Here is an 18648-nt window from a genome sequence, read left to right as displayed (position 1 = left end):
GGTATTTTCGATTTTATACACCTAGCAACAAAAAAAAATTGTGCATGTCATATTTACACTAAAACAGAATTTTATTACATGGGAAAATATAGTTTATTATGTGTTTGTTCTTGACAATTTTGGTTTTCAGGAATATCCTGTTGAAGGACAACTGGATGATGTTGTTTTGTTTGTGTAGGCATGAATTATCGATAAAATTTTGATTATGCTTGTGTTTTTGTTCTGAGCATAAGAGTCATATTCATGCAGAAAGCATATCCATTTAAGAAAAATTAAAATTGTAGGTTCATGCATGTTGAATATGCATATTATGTGAGGTTGCAGCATGTTTCAAATTTCCAGTATTTCGAATATGTTCATAAACAAATGATGGCCTGTTGGTAACAGGCCCAACTCCTTTTTTTTGTGCCACATAGCCCAACCGAGTGGGCTCGGCTGGCAGTAGGCTGTAGGCTGCGGGTACATCTGGTATCATTCAACTGGCCCAGCCTTTCATGTTTTTCTTTAGAGCTCGGCTGAGTGGCTCGGCTGGGCAACAAAAAAAATAAAAAATAAATAATATCACTGCATGAAATCTTTGGTTTGGGCTGGCTGTCAGGCTAGCCAAACCCAGTTTGGTTGGCTTGACAAGTCGAGCCAACTGGCAGCCCAACCGAGTTGGGCTCGGCTGGGCAATACCCAGTGTCTGCGGGTCTAGCAGCACTTGCCAAGTGCTGGCAGATTCCATCTGTAACAAAAAAAATAAAATAAAAGGGTTTTGTTGGGGTGAGCTGGCTGTCAGCTCAGCTGAACCCAGTTTGGCTGGCCTGACAGGCCGAGCCTGGTGGCAGTGGAGCCCCAGCCAAGTACTCGGCTGGGCATTGGTTGGAAGAGCAAAAAACAAAAAAAAATAGTTTAAAAATATTTTTGTGTTCTGAGCCTAGATAGGGCAGTCAGCCCCAGCCGACTCGGTCGGCTGGGTCACGTGTATTGAAAAAAAATGTGTATATTTATGTTGTGTGTGTTTTTCTAAATTTCCAGATTTTATTAAGTGTGTGTAATTTCAATGCATGTTAAGAATGGGATTTTCTCATGTTTTAACTATGTATCATGTGCATGAACTATATGTCATTTTAAGTCTTGGTTTCAAGTTCATGCCTAACGTGGACATAGTCATTTAGGTGTTTATTCTCAGACCTATGGATGAGCTGGACTGTATGCATGAAAAGAATAATTGGTTTCACCATCTTGGATATGATATGCTGACTCAATATTACACTTCAAGGTTGCACTTTATGTTTATATGTTTATGCATATATTAAATGATGCCTTGGCACATGCACTATTACCAGAATGCTCACAGGTGTGAATAAAGTGCGGGTTGTACGAAAGAATTACATATGACATGAATATGTAAAACTGAATATGCATTTGACATGAGCATGCAAATTGAATGAAAGCATGCATTTAACATAAATATGTGAACTCATACGCATGCATGAGAATATTATTGTTTAATGCACATTTCTATATTGATGTACATGATTGTGCATGGAAAGGCATGTGGAATGAATGCATATGGGCATATGATTGATGATTTTTGCTTATGAATGCATTGGTGGTCAATTGGATCATCAGGGGTTGGGTGAGCCTCGAGAACAAGTTGTTCTTTGTTTTAGTTATTTTGATGCATTGCAAAAATCAAATGTAATAATATGGTTTTTATTATATTGTTCTATGTTGCCACGAGCTATGGTCCTATGAAGAGCTTGGCATGCTGATTTGCAAACTTATGTTATGAATTTTGCATGTTGATTTGTGAATGTAAAAGAGATGAATTAATAACAAGATAAAAGAAAGTAAAGAACAATGTAAATTATATTTTTTTGATGTCCCTTCTTTTATGTGTGAATCTTGGATGTTGCGGTTTGGGAAAACTGTGAGAATACAAAAATTTCGTGTGCGTTGTTGTTGCCCTTGAACTCGATATTGAGGTTCTTCTCCTTGCCACGGTTTTTAAGATAGTCTGTCACTTTGCCTGGAGGTGGTGTGTTTGACACAGTTGTTGTTGTTTGGTATACCAAGAAAGTGGCATCAGTGGATATTGATTTTCATGGTGTCCCCGACATTGGATGTTGTTTTCTAATGTTCTAATGAATGGTGTTGATTCCTTATATCGGTCGATGGCTAAGTTTAGAACCCAGTAATAAAATACAAATTTGTGTGCTAAGTTACCCTGGAAACCCTACTTAACCTCGAAGATTTTTACCCGTTTGATGTATTTGCTAATAACGGTAATTAAAAAGAGGAATTTAAATTATATGCATTTAATAGAACATGCATATGGAAAAAGAAAAACTTAAATGAAAGATAAAAGGGTTCATGCATTGCACATAAATCATACATATTCCTGCTATGCATTAGATCATGCATGTTTACTTGTTCTCTTAGTTGTTATATGTTGATGAATGCATGATGTTGTCCCCTAATACATATTAAATGTCCTTATTGCTTAAATTATGATCCATGTTGCGTAGTTAATGTTTCCTCATGCTTAATATTTATTTTCTTTTTGCATAAATGATTAATTGTCTTATGAATTGGTTATAACTGTATCCCTCTAAAATATTACATGAATCTTATTTATGTTCTTTGTTTTTATTTGATTCACTAGAGGGACTTGTATGCAGGATTCTTCGGATTTTGATACCCTACTTTTATGGTTTTTCGCAGCCGCAGGTGATTAGTGAAGTCGACTAATTTCTGAGAGTATACGAGGGTCACACTTGCTTCAGACTATTTCACTTATTGATAGAGTGGCTCTACTTTTTGTTTCTTTTAGTTTCTTTTATTTCCTACAGTTGTTACTTCACTCTTGACTTGAGTACGAGACTCTTATTGATTCATTAATAAAGACTTTTGTTTGTTTGGTTATGAATGATAAATGTAAGTTCGTTTGTGGTGTGTGGTTATCTAATTGAAATTGGAACTATAAGAACCCCAGGTATTTGGAAAGATTTTTGCAACTCTTAAAAAAAAAATCCGCATTTTCAAAAGGTATGAGTTGGGGTCGTTATAGTTAAACCAGATATTGCAAAAATCTTTTTCTAAATGCAAAATGATTTACTGGGTAGTGGACGGTTCCCAATTTGCTTAGGATGTAACAAAAAAAAACACATAGAACCAACCCACATATTTTTTTTCCTCGATCATACGTAGTCTTCATAACAGTCGGATAATGCAAAATTTGTTTTTTTCATGCTGCAGCTGAGCTACGACAAGCTTGGAGCAGACTTGCAGCTAGCTGCAATCTTACCCGAAGTGCACCAGCAAGGTCACACCTTGCTGGTTACATCGGACTGGTAGGCGGACTGGGGTCAGGTTGACCCCACCCTGCTGTACCTCTATAGGTGCAGCAACTGGAGTGCCTATTCCACACTGTGGAATGCAGCTTCTGTGTGCAGCAAGCACTACAACTTGTGGCATCTTAATCCAAGCAGACCCCAGCCGGTCCATATTAAATCCCCTTTTACGAACAACAAATACAGAAAAAACAAATGAACAAGATTAACAATGATTGCTACCATAAACACTCAGGAAGTAGGTCATCTAAATTTTTTATAAAATCCAAATTAAATCTAGTCTAAACATAACTGCTATATTTGAATTCACGTTAAACTAAAGTCATGATTGATCCATGAGTGGATCAGCCTTCCAACCCATTTTGAAGCCGTGTTTTGAAAAACTCTCAAAATCGGGTATCACAGATAACGTTTTTCTTTGTTTTGAAACCGAACAGACCCAACCCAATTAGTGACTGGTCCGATCCATTTTTAAATATTGTTCAGAACTAATCCACAAGTGGATCAGTTCCTCAAATCATAACAGTATTGTTTTCAAGAACAAGGACTGATGCCTATACCCGGCGTTTAGTATTATTATTTTTTTTTTCAGAACCGATCAGTCCTAGTCTTGGCAGGCGCTGATCTGGGTCATTCCAGATCTAGACAAGCTCTGATCCACGAGTGGATCAGTGCCCCGGAGTAATTTCGCAAGCATTCATACAAGACACACACACATATATATATATATATATATATATATATATATATATATATATATATATATATATATATATATATTGAAACAACCGACCAGTCCTAGAGCCATATGGAACCAATACAGTTCAGTTTATGGGGTGTACTTCTGTCCAACCTTATTCTACGAGTTTTCCTCAAACTGTTTGGGGAAAACTGTCTAAATACCGAAATTGAAGTCTTTTTACAAAATGGGTTTCAGTATTTATGAAATTGAAATCTATATCAGTCTCAACAGAGTTAGGACTGATATAAGGTTACCATATTGACGTATTACCTGAAGTATGCTTGTATATACTGATTTTAATCTACGAGTATCAGTTTAGAACCCCTACCTTAAATTGTCAGAACCATTGGATACGAGGGTCTAAACGTGAGAGTCCTTGAACCGAACACCACCTCTGGGATGTGGCTGAACCTCCTTCATCAGCCACTCCTGGAATAGAGTCTCAGGCCTCAAAAAATGTGGCGATGAACAAGAGAGAGAATTGAGAGGGGAGGGAAGAGATTTGGAGAGGAGAGAGAGAAAGAACAAACAAATTAAATGGGGGGCCATGAACCCCTCTTTTTAAATAGCTATTGGGATTTTCAATCCCAATATTTCCTTTAGGTTAACCCCTTTTCAGCCCAATTTATTTTCCAATTCTCCCTTTCCAAAACTAATTTTTTTTCTTTATATCAATGCTTATTATCAACTTTTTTTGAAACTTTGGTTTTAAATCTTTTTATATTACTTAGTATATTATAAGGTATATTAGGCTTGCCTCATAAAGAGGTTCCAGCAGTATCCAAGAGGCCCCACTAGGGTGGGACGTCCCACCCTAGGAATATCCCTTTTCAAAAAAATTAAACTTAGAAAAACATCTAAGTCAATTAGTAAGGTGTTAGTTTCCAAGTTTTAAATTAGAAATTTTTTTAATTCCCTTGACTTTAGGTTTTAACAAAAAATCTCATTAAAAAATTTCTGATTTTATTTTTTTCTTTCTTTCTTTACAATGTGGGAGATCCATTAAGCTGAGCCCACATAGGGAGACGTCCAACCCATTGGACTCCTACAATTTTATAAATTATAGTTTATGTTTCAATTTTCATTCCATTTATCTTCTACAATTAAATCATGTATGAATATTTTCTTTTGGATTTCGAATCCAATTAGGATCCAAACCCATCTAAGAAATCCAAATCAAATCCATATCCATACCCAATTATAAAACTTCAAATCCACAAAAATCCGAATTCATGTTAAATTGCACTCAAATTAGATTAAATTCTAAATATAAATTAACTTTAATTAACTTCACCTTTAAATTCAATTTCAAACCTATGTCACTATTTAACATGTAAACTTAATTTCAAGTTAACATTAATTAAATTTCTAATCTTTCACCAAATCTAAATTGAAAATTTCTTATTTTTATCATTTAATAATGTCCAAAAAATTGCAGGTGTTACAATAACCATGCACACATCTCCATTAAAGAACATGGCAGGAATATCGTTTTAAATGATACCGTCAAATCAAAATAATATATATAAATAAATAAATTTTATCAAAAATAAATTTTTTATGAGTCCAATAGGTTATTTATCGATCCTAACCTACTAGGTTTTCCAACAATGGGGTTTGCATATCGGGTCAGGTACCTGACCCAATTTTATTTATTGCATATATGTGTAGGTGATCATTTATCACGAGTTCGAACTAAGCTCCCATTTGAAGAAACATAAGGCAATACCAGAACACCAATGAGTGCTTGTCAATACTCTTGTAGATTAAAAAAAGACTGATATAAGTTGTGGCACAGCATGAACTGTTTAACGGTAACCCATTTATACTATTATTTAAAGAACAAGAAACTGACTTTCATCAATTCTAAACAAATTAAATCTTGTAAATTGTAAATATCATATTTACCAAAAAGATAACAAAAATAGAACTCAAAAAATTATCTTCAAATATCACCACAAAATGTTAGTATCTTGAAAAATAAAAATAAAAGTGCTCATGCTAAATATCTTCCTTTCTTGTTACTATATATTTGACATTATTGTATATCAAAATATTTAATTGTTGTGCTATTTGTACTATATACTTTAGATGATTTTATAACAAATTATTTGATTTCTTGTGTTATTTAAAATGTATATTTATATATTTATTTCTTAAATATTTTCCTCTATTATTGTTAGATAATGATTTGCTATTTTCATTTTGTGCATAAAATATGTTTATATATTGTATATAAAAAATATGTAACTCATATCTTTCTTTCTTTACAAGAAATACACTTTGTTCTATATTTTTTATATTTTTCATAAAAATATAGTTTTAAATGTTCCAAAAGTGGGATGAGTAAGTTAATCAAAAAATTATGTGAGTGGTCAATTGTCACCAACTATGAGTCGAGTTTTTGTCCAAAACAAGTTTTTCTTAGTCATTGACCCGTTCAGGCATGTCTTTATTGCTGCTCGGTCAACCGTGCCAGTTTACCAACCATAATCATCAACAGATGGTTATACCACCTGCGTCATGAGATTTCAACTAGATCGTACATACAAATGGTTCTATATATAATATAACTATGAGAACTGAAATACTAAAACTAGAATGTGTGAACTTCCAACACTTTTTTTTCAAATCCAATCATGTGGATGTGTGGTGAATTTGAATCAACCATTGGATCGTGTATTTGCGTTGAAAAAATGTGATTTTTGAATGCTTAAATATTTATGAAGATTATTAGCCATTGATTTTAAAAGCTTAAAAAAAATCTGGTTTATGCATCAAAAAGGATGATTCAAGAGTGGGTTCTTGTAAATTTGTAGATCACATCCGTACAGAGTATCCATTTGATCTATGTACTTGATTTTATAGGGATCAGCTATTTAAGTGTTCAATTCTGACACATGGGTGGGTTTTTAAAAGGTTCAACAAATCAACGGTCCAAAATCAATGTAAATTTTCAAGGCTCCAAATATCATTTTTTTCATCGAAAACCCATGATCTAGGTGTGGATTCCTCGCAAATTGACTATGCCCAGCACATTTATGGGGTCGAAACTGCGAAAAAATAATAGAAGAGGAGAAAAACCCATTTAGCACATATCATTTAGCATATTTAATTTAGCACATATCTGTATCTCTCTCCATATATATATATATATATATATATATATATATATATATAACTAAACATATTAGGTCCCATTTCTCGTTCTGCCCCATAGTTTTAAAATATTTATGATAGATCTGAACCGTTAGATGTATTTAGCATGCTCTATTTAGTGAGAATTGATTATTGGATCATGCTTTTTTGATGAAAAAAAATACGCTTTTATGAGCTGAAAAAAAACCGGTACCTTAATGGCCATTGATTTTGGATCACCTGAAAAACCTATATACAGGTCAGATTCCAGTGATCCAAAATTTGGTTCCCACTAAACAAGACCTATAGATCATATATGATGTTAGATGTGAGAAAAATGCCAAAAACGATGATTTTTTAGAGGGCAGGACGAGAAGGTGGACAAAAGGAGTGCATATAGGTAGAGTAAGTGGCAACAGTCCTAGGGAAAAGGTGCTGACTGCTTCATCCCATGTTCGGCTCCCATCGGGTGTGAGAGTGCCTTCATTGGTCGTGCTGCGTAGTTTCATGGTGGAATGAGAATGCCAGATAGAGATGCCGAAGAAACTTGACATGACAGACCAAAATGGTTGTGCAGAGTAGTTTCATGGCAATTGCTTTAATTTTATGACAATTGCTTTAATTTTATGACAATTGCTTATTTTCTATTGTGTTGTCACCTTATTGTTTGTCATCAATCAAATTAACCAATCATATTATGTATGTGTTTTATGTGAAAAATACAATATTGATCCAAAAGGAAAACCAATTTATTTGCTTTTTGGGTAAAGTCAATCAGGTCAGGTCGGGTTGGATCGTACCTACATTTTTTATTTTGACCCGAACCCTATCCTATAGAAATTTTTATGCTGGTAACATAAGTTAAGCACTGACCCGTGGATTGAATAATGCAAATCTTGGATTTATGAAAAAAATACGGTCGGGTTTAGGTTTTTATATGTTTGGCCTGACTATGATCAACAGTTGTGTTCATTCTCCACTGCACATCTCATTTTGGAACTGTGAGTGGGGGCCGCACACATATCACCATCAAGTGAGATGCGCGGTGGGGATTGAATATAACCAAAGAATATATGCTATATAAAATGCCTTGATTTACTCAACACTAAAGAGTAGGGGATAATGCTGAGTGTGGCCTTTTATATTATTAGGCCAGAGCAGACCTAACTTTTGGATGGCTGGATTTCTACTTGGTTATCTTGGATCACAACCTGGACCTCCTTGATCTGGTATGCTTGAGAGAGCTTGACAGCATAGACTACGACTAGGTTAGACCTGGCTGAATTGAGTCAGAAAATTCAGCAATCAGAACAGGGTTCCACCTATACCAAGCATAGGATATGAATCCACCGACCATGACCCAGTTTTGAATTCGATCTAGTATGTAAATCCTAAACATCAGATCCAGTTTTATGCTCCCAGATCACAAAAAATGTGACAAACTAGATGGTAGTGGGGCCGTCCCAGCTTCTAGACATGTCTGGGGAGCAGATACAGTCAGGTTGAATTAAAACCATCTTAACTTGTAGTTTGGTTGTCTTTGGTTTATATTATAACAGCAAGTTACTTTAAGGTCATTTTTGGCATAATGGAAAGCATGAAGAAAAGTTCATGAAGTCAAAGCAAATTCATGATCTTGAGTTGGCAATTCTATCATCTTATTGTAAGCCGTATACCACAATTGTTGATTACAGGATGAACCAAACGGTTTTAAGTTTTTGAGTGTTTTGCAAAATAATCTCTGCCCTATGGGAGATTTGCAAAATAGTCTCTACCTTATGAGATTTTGCAAATTGGTCTCTGCCTTTCATTGACCCTTGTAAATTAGTCCTTGAGGTTAACAACCATTAAGGGCAGGAAAATTGACAATTCCACCCCTCTTGAGAGGACCATTTTGCAAAAACTGAATAAGAGAGACTAATTTGCAAAAAAAAGGAGTAAAAATGATGCATCATTGAGGACCATTTTACAAAAAATAAACTAAAGTAGGAACTGATTTGACAAAAAAAAAGAGAACACATTCAAGAGAGTATAATGGTTATTTTTGTTAATATATAAGCATTAGCATGACGCTAACCTAACGGAGCAAAGGTAGGAACCAATTTGCAAAATCTCATAAGCCAGAGACTACTTTCCAAATCGCCTATAAGGCAGAGACTATTTTGCATGAAACCCTGTGTTTTTCTTTAACAATTCACCAAGTGAAATAAGGAAAACAACTTGAACTATAAGGAACAAAATGCTTAAGTTTTCATTTAACCATGCACCAAGGCCACGTTTGGAAGAGAAAGATGTAGGAAAAGTGATGCAAAATGGAAAATGTGTACGGATTTTTCAATCCTTTCAAACGAGAGAGACTTTTGGGTGAGAGTTTTTCTAAAAAAATACACTTTTTGATAAAAAAACATTCTTGATGGGGGTGGTAGAGGAATGTTCCTTATCAAAAGATAATTTATTTTTACACTCCCCATCAATATCACCAAGCATCACTGCCACCACCGCCACCCTCTTTCTCTTCTCTCATTTTATCACATTTTTTCACTCTGTTTTTCTCATGCTACACAAACAAGGGGAAAACTTTTTTTTTTTAAGAACTTGTCATATCAAAAATTCACATAGGCAAAACTTTCTTTTTCTATGCGAGTTTTTCTCTCTTCCAAACGTTCCCCAAGGGCGCATTTGTGTGCACAAGAAGTTGGGGACACCTGCATAAATGAGTGCTGCCCCATGCATTTCTGTGGACCCCACAAACTCCCATTGAAACCTGAGAATCTCCATCCGCAAGGAAAGACACCAGTTTTTCAACGGGAACACCCCTTTTCAGTGGAAACGAGGGGGGGGGGGGTCAGCAGACTTCGTTTCCGTGGAGAGAGGCTCCCCTTTCTTTGGCACAAACGTGCCCAAGTGCTCATTAGGAAGACAAACGTGAGGAATTACAGGATCATAAGAGGCTGCAAATATTGGAATCAAAGAGACCCTGGCTATCAACAAAAGAATAGAAGTTCATGACGAATTCCCATGTTCATGAAGGTCCACAAAGATGTACCCAAATTTAAAGAGTTTCCAACATATAAAAAATATATATAAAATAATAAAACATTAATCGCACATTTCTTGGTAAAACCTCCACCTGAAAGGCCAAAACATAAAGAATGAATGTGAGCAAAAATGCAATCTTTTTAAGGAGGAAAAAATTGTTGTGCTGATTTCTATAAGGCACGGCCTTTTATGATGTCAATCCCCATCTCACTAGGATCTGTGGCCTGCAATTCAACTTGAATACCGTCTAGCTCTCTCTTGAATCTGTCCTTGGAGCTAGCATACAACATCTTGCTCCTCACTTTGGATGAGTCAGGTGACCTTCAAAAAATACAAAGGTTATAGGTGAGATTATTGCCTCCCTCCACCATATCATTTTGATTTATTTGAATCCCACTTTGTGAGTTGTGACTATTATTCTTGGGATGCATTAAGCGAAACTCTGCACATTGTGACATGGTATGATGATAATAAAAATAACAAGACAATGACTTCGAGAACAGACTTTGAAACCTGCTATTTCATTCTTTTCTCTCGTTACTGTTTTTCCCTTTTGAATCGGTTTGTACTTTGTAGGATACAGTAGCATTAAGGGAAGCAGCATCAGGAGGATACAATACGTCAATATCCATGACTATTATCATGATTATGGTCAATTATTCTTGACATCACATTAGTAATCATGACCATGAAACAATCAGTGGCAACACAAAACCTCAACTTGATAAAATGGTCCTTGAATTGATCTAGACTGAGACTTTTCATAGTACCTCATACGGGTAGTGCAAACAACAGGGAAGAACCATACAAGAGTCAATAGGTTTGGGATCCTTCCCCACATAAAAATTGACAAGAATAACAAAAAAAATAATGATATTCTAGATTTTCAAAAGATCATATTCCTAATCATTTCTTTGGCTTCTTTTTTTATCATCAAACACAATATTTAGGCTAGGATATGGCATGAAATCATTTGAAATTCAAACTATAGGAAGCTAAAAAAGACGAGGTATTTTATTTTATGAAAGAAGGTTAACGACGGTTGGAACTTGGAATTGGTGTAGAGCTATAAATCTCACCCAGTATGCCTCAGCTTAAATAAACACACAATTTTTTAACAATCTGATAACGTGCGGTAGATTGGTAGGAGGGAACGAGAGGAAGTGATCAAGATGGGCAACAATGTAAAATTTTGAAATAATTGACATTATAATTATTTAGATTTTGTAAAATATCTCAACAGGATATAACCTTGACTCTATGACATTTAACTGAGGATTCTTTTATGGTGAATCATTGGCTTTCCTCTTACAATGTCATGGGTTCTCCTTCCTCCTCAAGGCTCATGACTTTGAATTCAAATGATGTATTTTTAACAGGTGTTTCGAAATATGATTCTTCGCTTTTTTTTAGATATTTTTACGTTAGTCTCTATAATTGCACAGATACAACATATGTTACTATAATTTGTGATCTATCACATTGAATCCACTCATGAAAGATGTGAGAAGACTCTAATAGCGACTGGGCTCATTCTCTGCTGAAAAAAATCATTAAAACTCCTTTCACCGATTGTGGAGGGAGTTAGCTTTCTTAAAGATAGCAACTTTTTTCGAGCTTGGTTGAGATCTACTGGTTATGTTCTTATTCACTAAGTTCTGATTTATTTTATAAGTTTCCCAAAAATTTCAAGCATTTTAGGATAGTGTAATGTTGTACAAAATTTCAACAGGCAAACCATAAAGAAATCTTGGAACACCTTCCTTTTGTTACTTTCACCATGTATTAAGCAATGATATCAACATGCTGACAACAGTTATGGTCATCATAATGGTGGTGGGAACACTGAGAAATAAATTTGCAGATTGGTCGGATCAAGATGATGCTGACAAAGAGAAGACAATATTCTGAGGGCCATGGCCGTAATAATGTGGAAGGGGCCTACAGAATGTTTGCAGGATGATGTTAAAGATAGATAGGATGAAAAGAGATCCAAAGATATCAAAAGTTTGCAGCCTGTGATGGTTACTCCTTATAACACCCCCTTCTTTTTCTCTTTATGAATGCCTCTCTCAAAAAAAAATCAAAAGTTTGATGTTGGAGGTGATGGGCACAAAGTAATTACTTGAATTTTGCTGTATAATGATGAACATATCAGGTGATCTGCCAAAACACCGACTGCCATAGTTTTTGGCATCAGCACTATGTTGGATCACTTTTCAGATCACACAGTTTCACAATCGTCATCATGATATCAAACACAAAATACAACAGTGTAAATAGCATGAGTAACAGACGACCGAAACAATAACAGGGTGCAGGCATGTCGGTTTCCGCAAGCAACCAAAATCCAGACCACAGCAAATAGACAAACAGTTGCATAGAACACAATGAAAACAGCAAACGCATGTTAATACTGTGTAAAAGGCTAAGGCGTACGAAAATACTCCCCTTCAACCTCTACGAACCAAATGTTGCAGAACAACCTCTTTCGGGATAACTCAGGAAAGAGAGAGAGAGAGCAACAGGGGAGATGAGAAATCGCAGAGCTTCAGAAATTCGCCTGGCTCAGCATGTTACCGTTACGGATTCTGAGGAGACATGATCCGTTAACGGTCTTCGAAAGATTGAGACCCGTTACGGAATCCCGAAGACCCGTTATCCATTCCCACGTTACCGAATCCAAATAACCGAAGAAACTTTGTCTTGATTGGATATGGCCCTAAAGGGCCAATTACTCGAGCCCGAGCCCGGCCTGGCCCGACACGGCGGGCGTGCGCGCGCGTGTGTGTGATGGTCATCACACTCCCTTGTTCTCAAGAACAAGTGTATGAGTTCACTAGTTGCTTATAAAGCCCTCAGAAAACTCAAGCAAAAGCAATATGGGACTATTCCACCTCATCAAGACCACTATCTCTAAACAACCCATTTTCTTCTTTGAATTTTCTCTCCCTTCTTTCTTACACCTAACACACTATCCATTCTAGCGATCAACAGCAGGTACGGGCTGTTGATGATCACATCACATTAGTGTGGGCACTGATATGTGCATAATGGATGATGATCATAATGAAACCAAAATCATTTGAGATATGTGATTTGGCATATCACCTGATCTGCTTTATGCATAACGTTCCGTCACCACAATGTTGATGCTAATGATGGGATAGCATATATGACGGAGATGTTGGGCAATAACCAATAAATTACATTTTGCTCTAATGGTGATGGTGGTAATGGTGACAACTAAAAACTAGATTGCGCATGAAAGATGGATAGAAAGAAAACTTAATATGTACCATGCTATAAAGAAGATCTTGCTCTTCTGGCAATTCTCCTCGGTCACGAAATCAAAGTCGAAGACAGCGTATCGGCATTCGTTCGAAGGCAAGCATGCTGTGAAGTCGTCGTAGCTCTCCGTGGGTTGCCCTAACTTGTCCACCGTCACCTGCTGAATCCTCTCGTCGATCTTAAACACAATGAATCGGTAGTTCCTCTTGGCCTTCAACTCCAGGAACTTGAGTTTGCACTCATCATTGACCGCCATTCCTGATGCCGAATTCGCCTGCACCAGCGCATTTTAAGCCATTCAGTCCTCTTTTCAGGTATGAGTTTAAGATGTAACAACAACAATGAAGTAAAATTATCACAATCTGAAATCACTAAAACGTACATGTAACAAAAAGAGAAGCTAATGCAAATCGCAGAAGACCAACAGTTAGATATTGCATCAATGGGGTTGGGGCGAGGGAAGATAAGAACAATGTTGGGAACACCAATGAGGGACAAGGATCAATTTAAAACCCTTTAAGTTCTCTACTAAAACAAGGGAAGCTACTCTAAATCAACAACAAAAAGAAAAAAGAGAAAAAAAGCCAACAAGAAAAATGAGTCGCAGTGTACAATAAAGAAGGCAATACAAAATGACACCTTCGTTTTAGGAAGATCGTAGGCTATGCAGCATTTGGTAGCAATGAACCATGGAGGTAAAACGCTAAGATGATTTTAGTTACGTTGTATTTTTTATTTTTTTATTTTTTTTTTTTTTTTTTTTTTTTTTGGGGGGGGGGGGGGTAGTATCAACTTAGTTAAAACTACAATAGATATCACCAAGTCAAGTTTGTGGTACACGTTTATGGAAGACCATCGAAACAAATAAGTTTTTTATATGAAAACTACATTCAAAGGACGGAAATATAACGAAGAGCCACCAAGAAAAATGAAGGATGTTGAGGAAAACCACAAAATTATGGTACCCATAGATAATGTACGGAAAAAAAGAGGTCATATTTTTTAAGGGGTAAAAAAAGAAAACTTGACAAAGAACAATCTTATGTTCCTTGGTTGCAGACGTAACTTAGAACCATATTAGGAAAACAATGATGCGCTTTTGTTACGGAGTTGCTATTATGGATGCAAATAATACCATACTATAAGAAGAGCATGTCAAAGATAGCCTGCACTGGGAAAGGCCAGAGAATCAAAGATACGAGAGAACCCAACTTAGGGCCAACAAAAAATTTGCAAAAGAAAAACAATGGTTCTGCAGTGCCCACATATATAGAAATAGCCACAAAGAGTTTGGGAAAAGAGATAAAAGATATGAGGAGGAGGCTCTCACCATTATGGGTTATCTTGCAGACAAGGAATGCAGGTGGTGAGGATGAAGAGGGAAGGAAATAAGATTAGATAGAAGGAGTGGAGGAGAGAGAGAGAGAGAAAAGGAGAGGGAATTTTGGTAGAGGGAGAAGAAAAGGGTTGGCAGGGCGGGTTCTATGTAGGGATAGGAAGCCGGGATGTGAGGACACGTTCTTGTGAGCTCAACGCTGTAGCCGCGAACATCGTGGGTCACCCGTCAATTTTCTGTTTCCCCCACAATACCCCTCACTCGCTCTTTGCTGCCCCCATGCTATTTATGGGCTTTAACTCTTATGTCCCCTCCTTCCCTTGAAATGACTTATTTATCTCCAACTGACCATTGGCTCATTTAGAACTGGGTCAGGGTCATCATTTTGAGCCAACTTGAGGGCTAAACCAAATTAGACCCAATGGCCTTTCTCAAGCCGCACACTACTTACAGCCTCGAAGATGGTTAGAGCCAGGACACCACTCTTGGGATGGGTGCAGCGACATCTTTGAAAGTCAAACCGGTTTAGCAAAGATAATTAGAATTAAGTCCAAGGTTGAGCAGTCTGGGCCCATGAAACCCAAGGAGGTGGCCACGTTTGGAAGAAATAACACGAGGGTACGGAGGACGAGGGATTCTTTGGGATTGAGAAGGATATAAGAGTCATTTTTTAGGAAAAATATTTTGCTTGTGGAATCCCTCTACCGTTGTGCATGATGGTTGTGGTGGTTTGTTTGAAACAATATTAGGGCTTTGCCTTTGACTACTTGTGGTTGGAAGCAGATCAGGTCATGCTGAAAATGAGTGTTTTTGCTCATGCGGACATCGTGGCCGTCTGTTTGCATTTTGGATGAATGCCACGTGGTTTTGTTGACTTTTGAGCTTTTTAAAATGCAAATCGGATGGCCACGATGTCAGCATGAGCAAAAACGCTCATTTTCAGCATGACCGGATCAGCTTCCCTTGTGGTTTGCTGGGATCTTACCCTTCTCACCAACAACACATGCGGTAGCCAGCCAACCATGCCATGCCCATTATCAAATTTGGACCGCTCACTTTCTTTGGTTTTTTGATGGCTGGGAAAAAAACCCACCAATTTTTTATCGTCAAAAGTACAATCACTTGACAGTCCTATGAAAAAGTGTCAATGGGTCGGATACCTGAACCTGCCCAAATGAAAAAGTGTCAGGTTCAGTTTTGTTGGTCACAAAAATGAAATTTCAAACACAAAGTCATATAATTTTTAAAGTTTACTTTTACATTATATATAGGGTAACTAAAATATGTTTACTCGTATGAACCAATATTTTTGTAGTTTTTTTACTTTTTTTTTAATTATATCGGACAGATATGATCTAGATACTTGGTTTTATAGAGATAGACTCTTGGATCATCCAATTATGATGTATAAGAAAGATCTTATAAGGGTTGAAAATCAATGGCTTAGAATTTTCATAAATATTTAAGCATAAAAAATTGCATCTCTTGATCTGATTACGATTACGATGATCCAAGAGTCAATTCCTAGTAAATCATCCTTGTTTACTAGCAAACAAATTTGGTTGGTAAACATATTTCAGCTTTCCTATATATATATATATATATATAGTAATGGGTAGGTGAGAAATGATAGGTGCTAAATGATACATGCTAAATAAGTTTTTCAGGGTTTTTCATTTTATTTTTAAATTTTGACAGTATAAGTGTGATCTTTGTACTTGATTTTATAGTGATCAATGGGTGGGTTTTTATAAAGTTCAAAAAATCAATGGTCAAATATCTTTATAAATTTTTGAGGATCCAAATATCATTTTTTTTATCGAAAACACATGACCCAATTGTGAATTCCTCATAAATCAACCATGCCCAACACATAACCATGATTTTCATAGATTTTGTGTTCTTTTCTCTTGAGTCTAATCGTACAGATGTGCTTTGCATGCTTGGTTTTATAAGAACTGGCTCTTGAATCATTTGATTTTGATGCAAAAATGAGAATTTTTTAATGCTTTAAATCAATGGCTCATAATCTTCATAAATATTCAAGCATTCAAAAATCACATTTTTTCATCACGATCCAATGGTTGATTCCTAGCAAATTAACCATGCCAAGCACATCCACATGGTTGGATTTGCAAAAAAAGTGTTGAAAATGCTTATATTTCTAGTTCTCATATTTCAGTTCTCATATTCTAGTGACTATATATATATATATATATATATATATATATATATATATATATATATATATATATATATATATATATATATATATATATATATATTACACAGAAATATGAGAACTAGAAATATGGGCATTTTCAACACTTTTTTTGCAAATCCAACCATGTGATGTGCTTGGAATGGTGAATTTGCTAGGAATAAAAAATTGGATCATGTATTTTTATGAAAAATATGATTTTTGAATGCTTGAATATTAATAAAGATTTTGAGTCATTGAAACAAATCTCATTTATGCATCAAAATTGAATGATTCAAGAGCGGGTTCTTATAAAACCAACCATGAACAACAACAACAACTACGCCTTCATCCCAAAACAATTGGGGTCGGCGATATGAACCAAAAAAGAAAATAATTCTGGGTCTTCCACATGAATCCTTTTCCTCCAATCATTTCTATCCAATGCCATGTCCTCGGTGAGGTTCAAAGCATTCATATCTTTTTCTATCATCTCCATCCAAGTCTTCATAGGCCTACCCCGACCACTTTTAACTAATATATTTTCTCATTTCTCCATCCTTCTAACTGGAGCATCATTAGGCTTTCGCCGAATATGTCCAAACCACCGTAAATGATTCTCTCTTATCTTATTTTCAATGGGTGCAACGCCTACCTTCTTACGTATCTCCTCATTTCGAATCTTATCTTTTATTGTATTTTCACACATCCATCTAAGCGTACGCATCTCAGCTACACTCATTTTTTTAATATGATGTCTCTTGGCAGCCCAACATTATGTACCATATAGTAAAGTGGGCCTAATAGTCGTCCTATAAAACTTTCCCTTCAACCGCAATGGCATTCTACGATCTCACAACACTCCAGTTGCACATTTTCATTTCATCCACCCAACCATTATCCTATGATTTACATCTCCATCAATTTCACCGTACTTTTGAATGATAGATCCCAAATATTTGAAACAATCATCCACCGGTATTTCTTGCTCACCAAGCTTCACTACACTCCCATCACTACTTCGTTGCTTACTAAACCGACATTCCATATATTTTGTCTTACTCTTACTCAACTTAAAACTTGTTGCTTCTAATGTATGTCTCCATAATTCTAACTTAGCATTAACCTCAGTTTTAGACACATCAATCAAAACAATATCATCAGCAAACAACATACACCATGGCACATTTTCTTGAATTGATCTCGTAAGCTCATCCATCACTATAGCAAATAGGAAAGGGCTTAAATCATATCCTTGATGTAACCCAATCGTTATAGGAAAATTGGTTGTCACCCCTCCACAAGTGCGGATATTGGTTACTACTCCGTCATACATATCTTTAATTATACTAACCTACTTGAGAGAAACACTTTTCTTTATCATTGTCTACCAGAGAACGTCCCTAGGTACTCTATAGTATGTCTTCTCCAAATCAATAAAAACCATATGCAAATCTTTGTTCCTCTCTCTATATCTCTCAATAAGTTGTCTAAGAAGATGTATAGCTTTTATAGTTGATCTTCCAGGCATAAAACCAAATTGATTCTCCGATATCGTGAC

General features: G+C 36.0%; 1 protein-coding gene across 1 annotated transcript; it reads right to left on the bottom strand.

Moving 5' to 3' along the window:
* Nucleotides 1–10340: 10340 nt before the first annotated feature.
* On the bottom strand, nt 10341–14998 carry LOC149845055 (actin-depolymerizing factor). The gene is made up of 3 exons (XM_089997442.1): nt 14882–14998; nt 13560–13825; nt 10341–10581 (listed from the first exon to the last, which is right to left on the bottom strand). The coding sequence occupies exons 1-3, from the start codon at nt 14882–14884 to the stop codon at nt 10431–10433; spliced, it is 420 nt and encodes a 139-aa protein (XP_089853568.1). The 5' UTR covers nt 14885–14998; the 3' UTR covers nt 10341–10430.
* Nucleotides 14999–18648: the final 3650 nt, after the last annotated feature.

Source organism: Nuphar pumila, chromosome 2 (assembly GCF_984573655.1).
Source record: "Nuphar pumila chromosome 2, dmNupPumi1.hap1.1, whole genome shotgun sequence".
Lineage (NCBI taxonomy): Eukaryota > Viridiplantae > Streptophyta > Magnoliopsida > Nymphaeales > Nymphaeaceae > Nuphar > Nuphar pumila.
Note: the sequence above shows the minus strand (reverse complement) of the source record. Positions and strands in the feature narration are given on the sequence as shown.

Bases quoted from the DNA above. Each gene is read 5' to 3' on its own strand.
- LOC149845055 (XM_089997442.1), bottom strand. The intron at 10,582-13,559 runs GTACATATTAAG...TATTTTTTGAAG, and splicing joins AAGATCTTCTTTATAGCATG to GTCACCTGACTCATCCAAAG.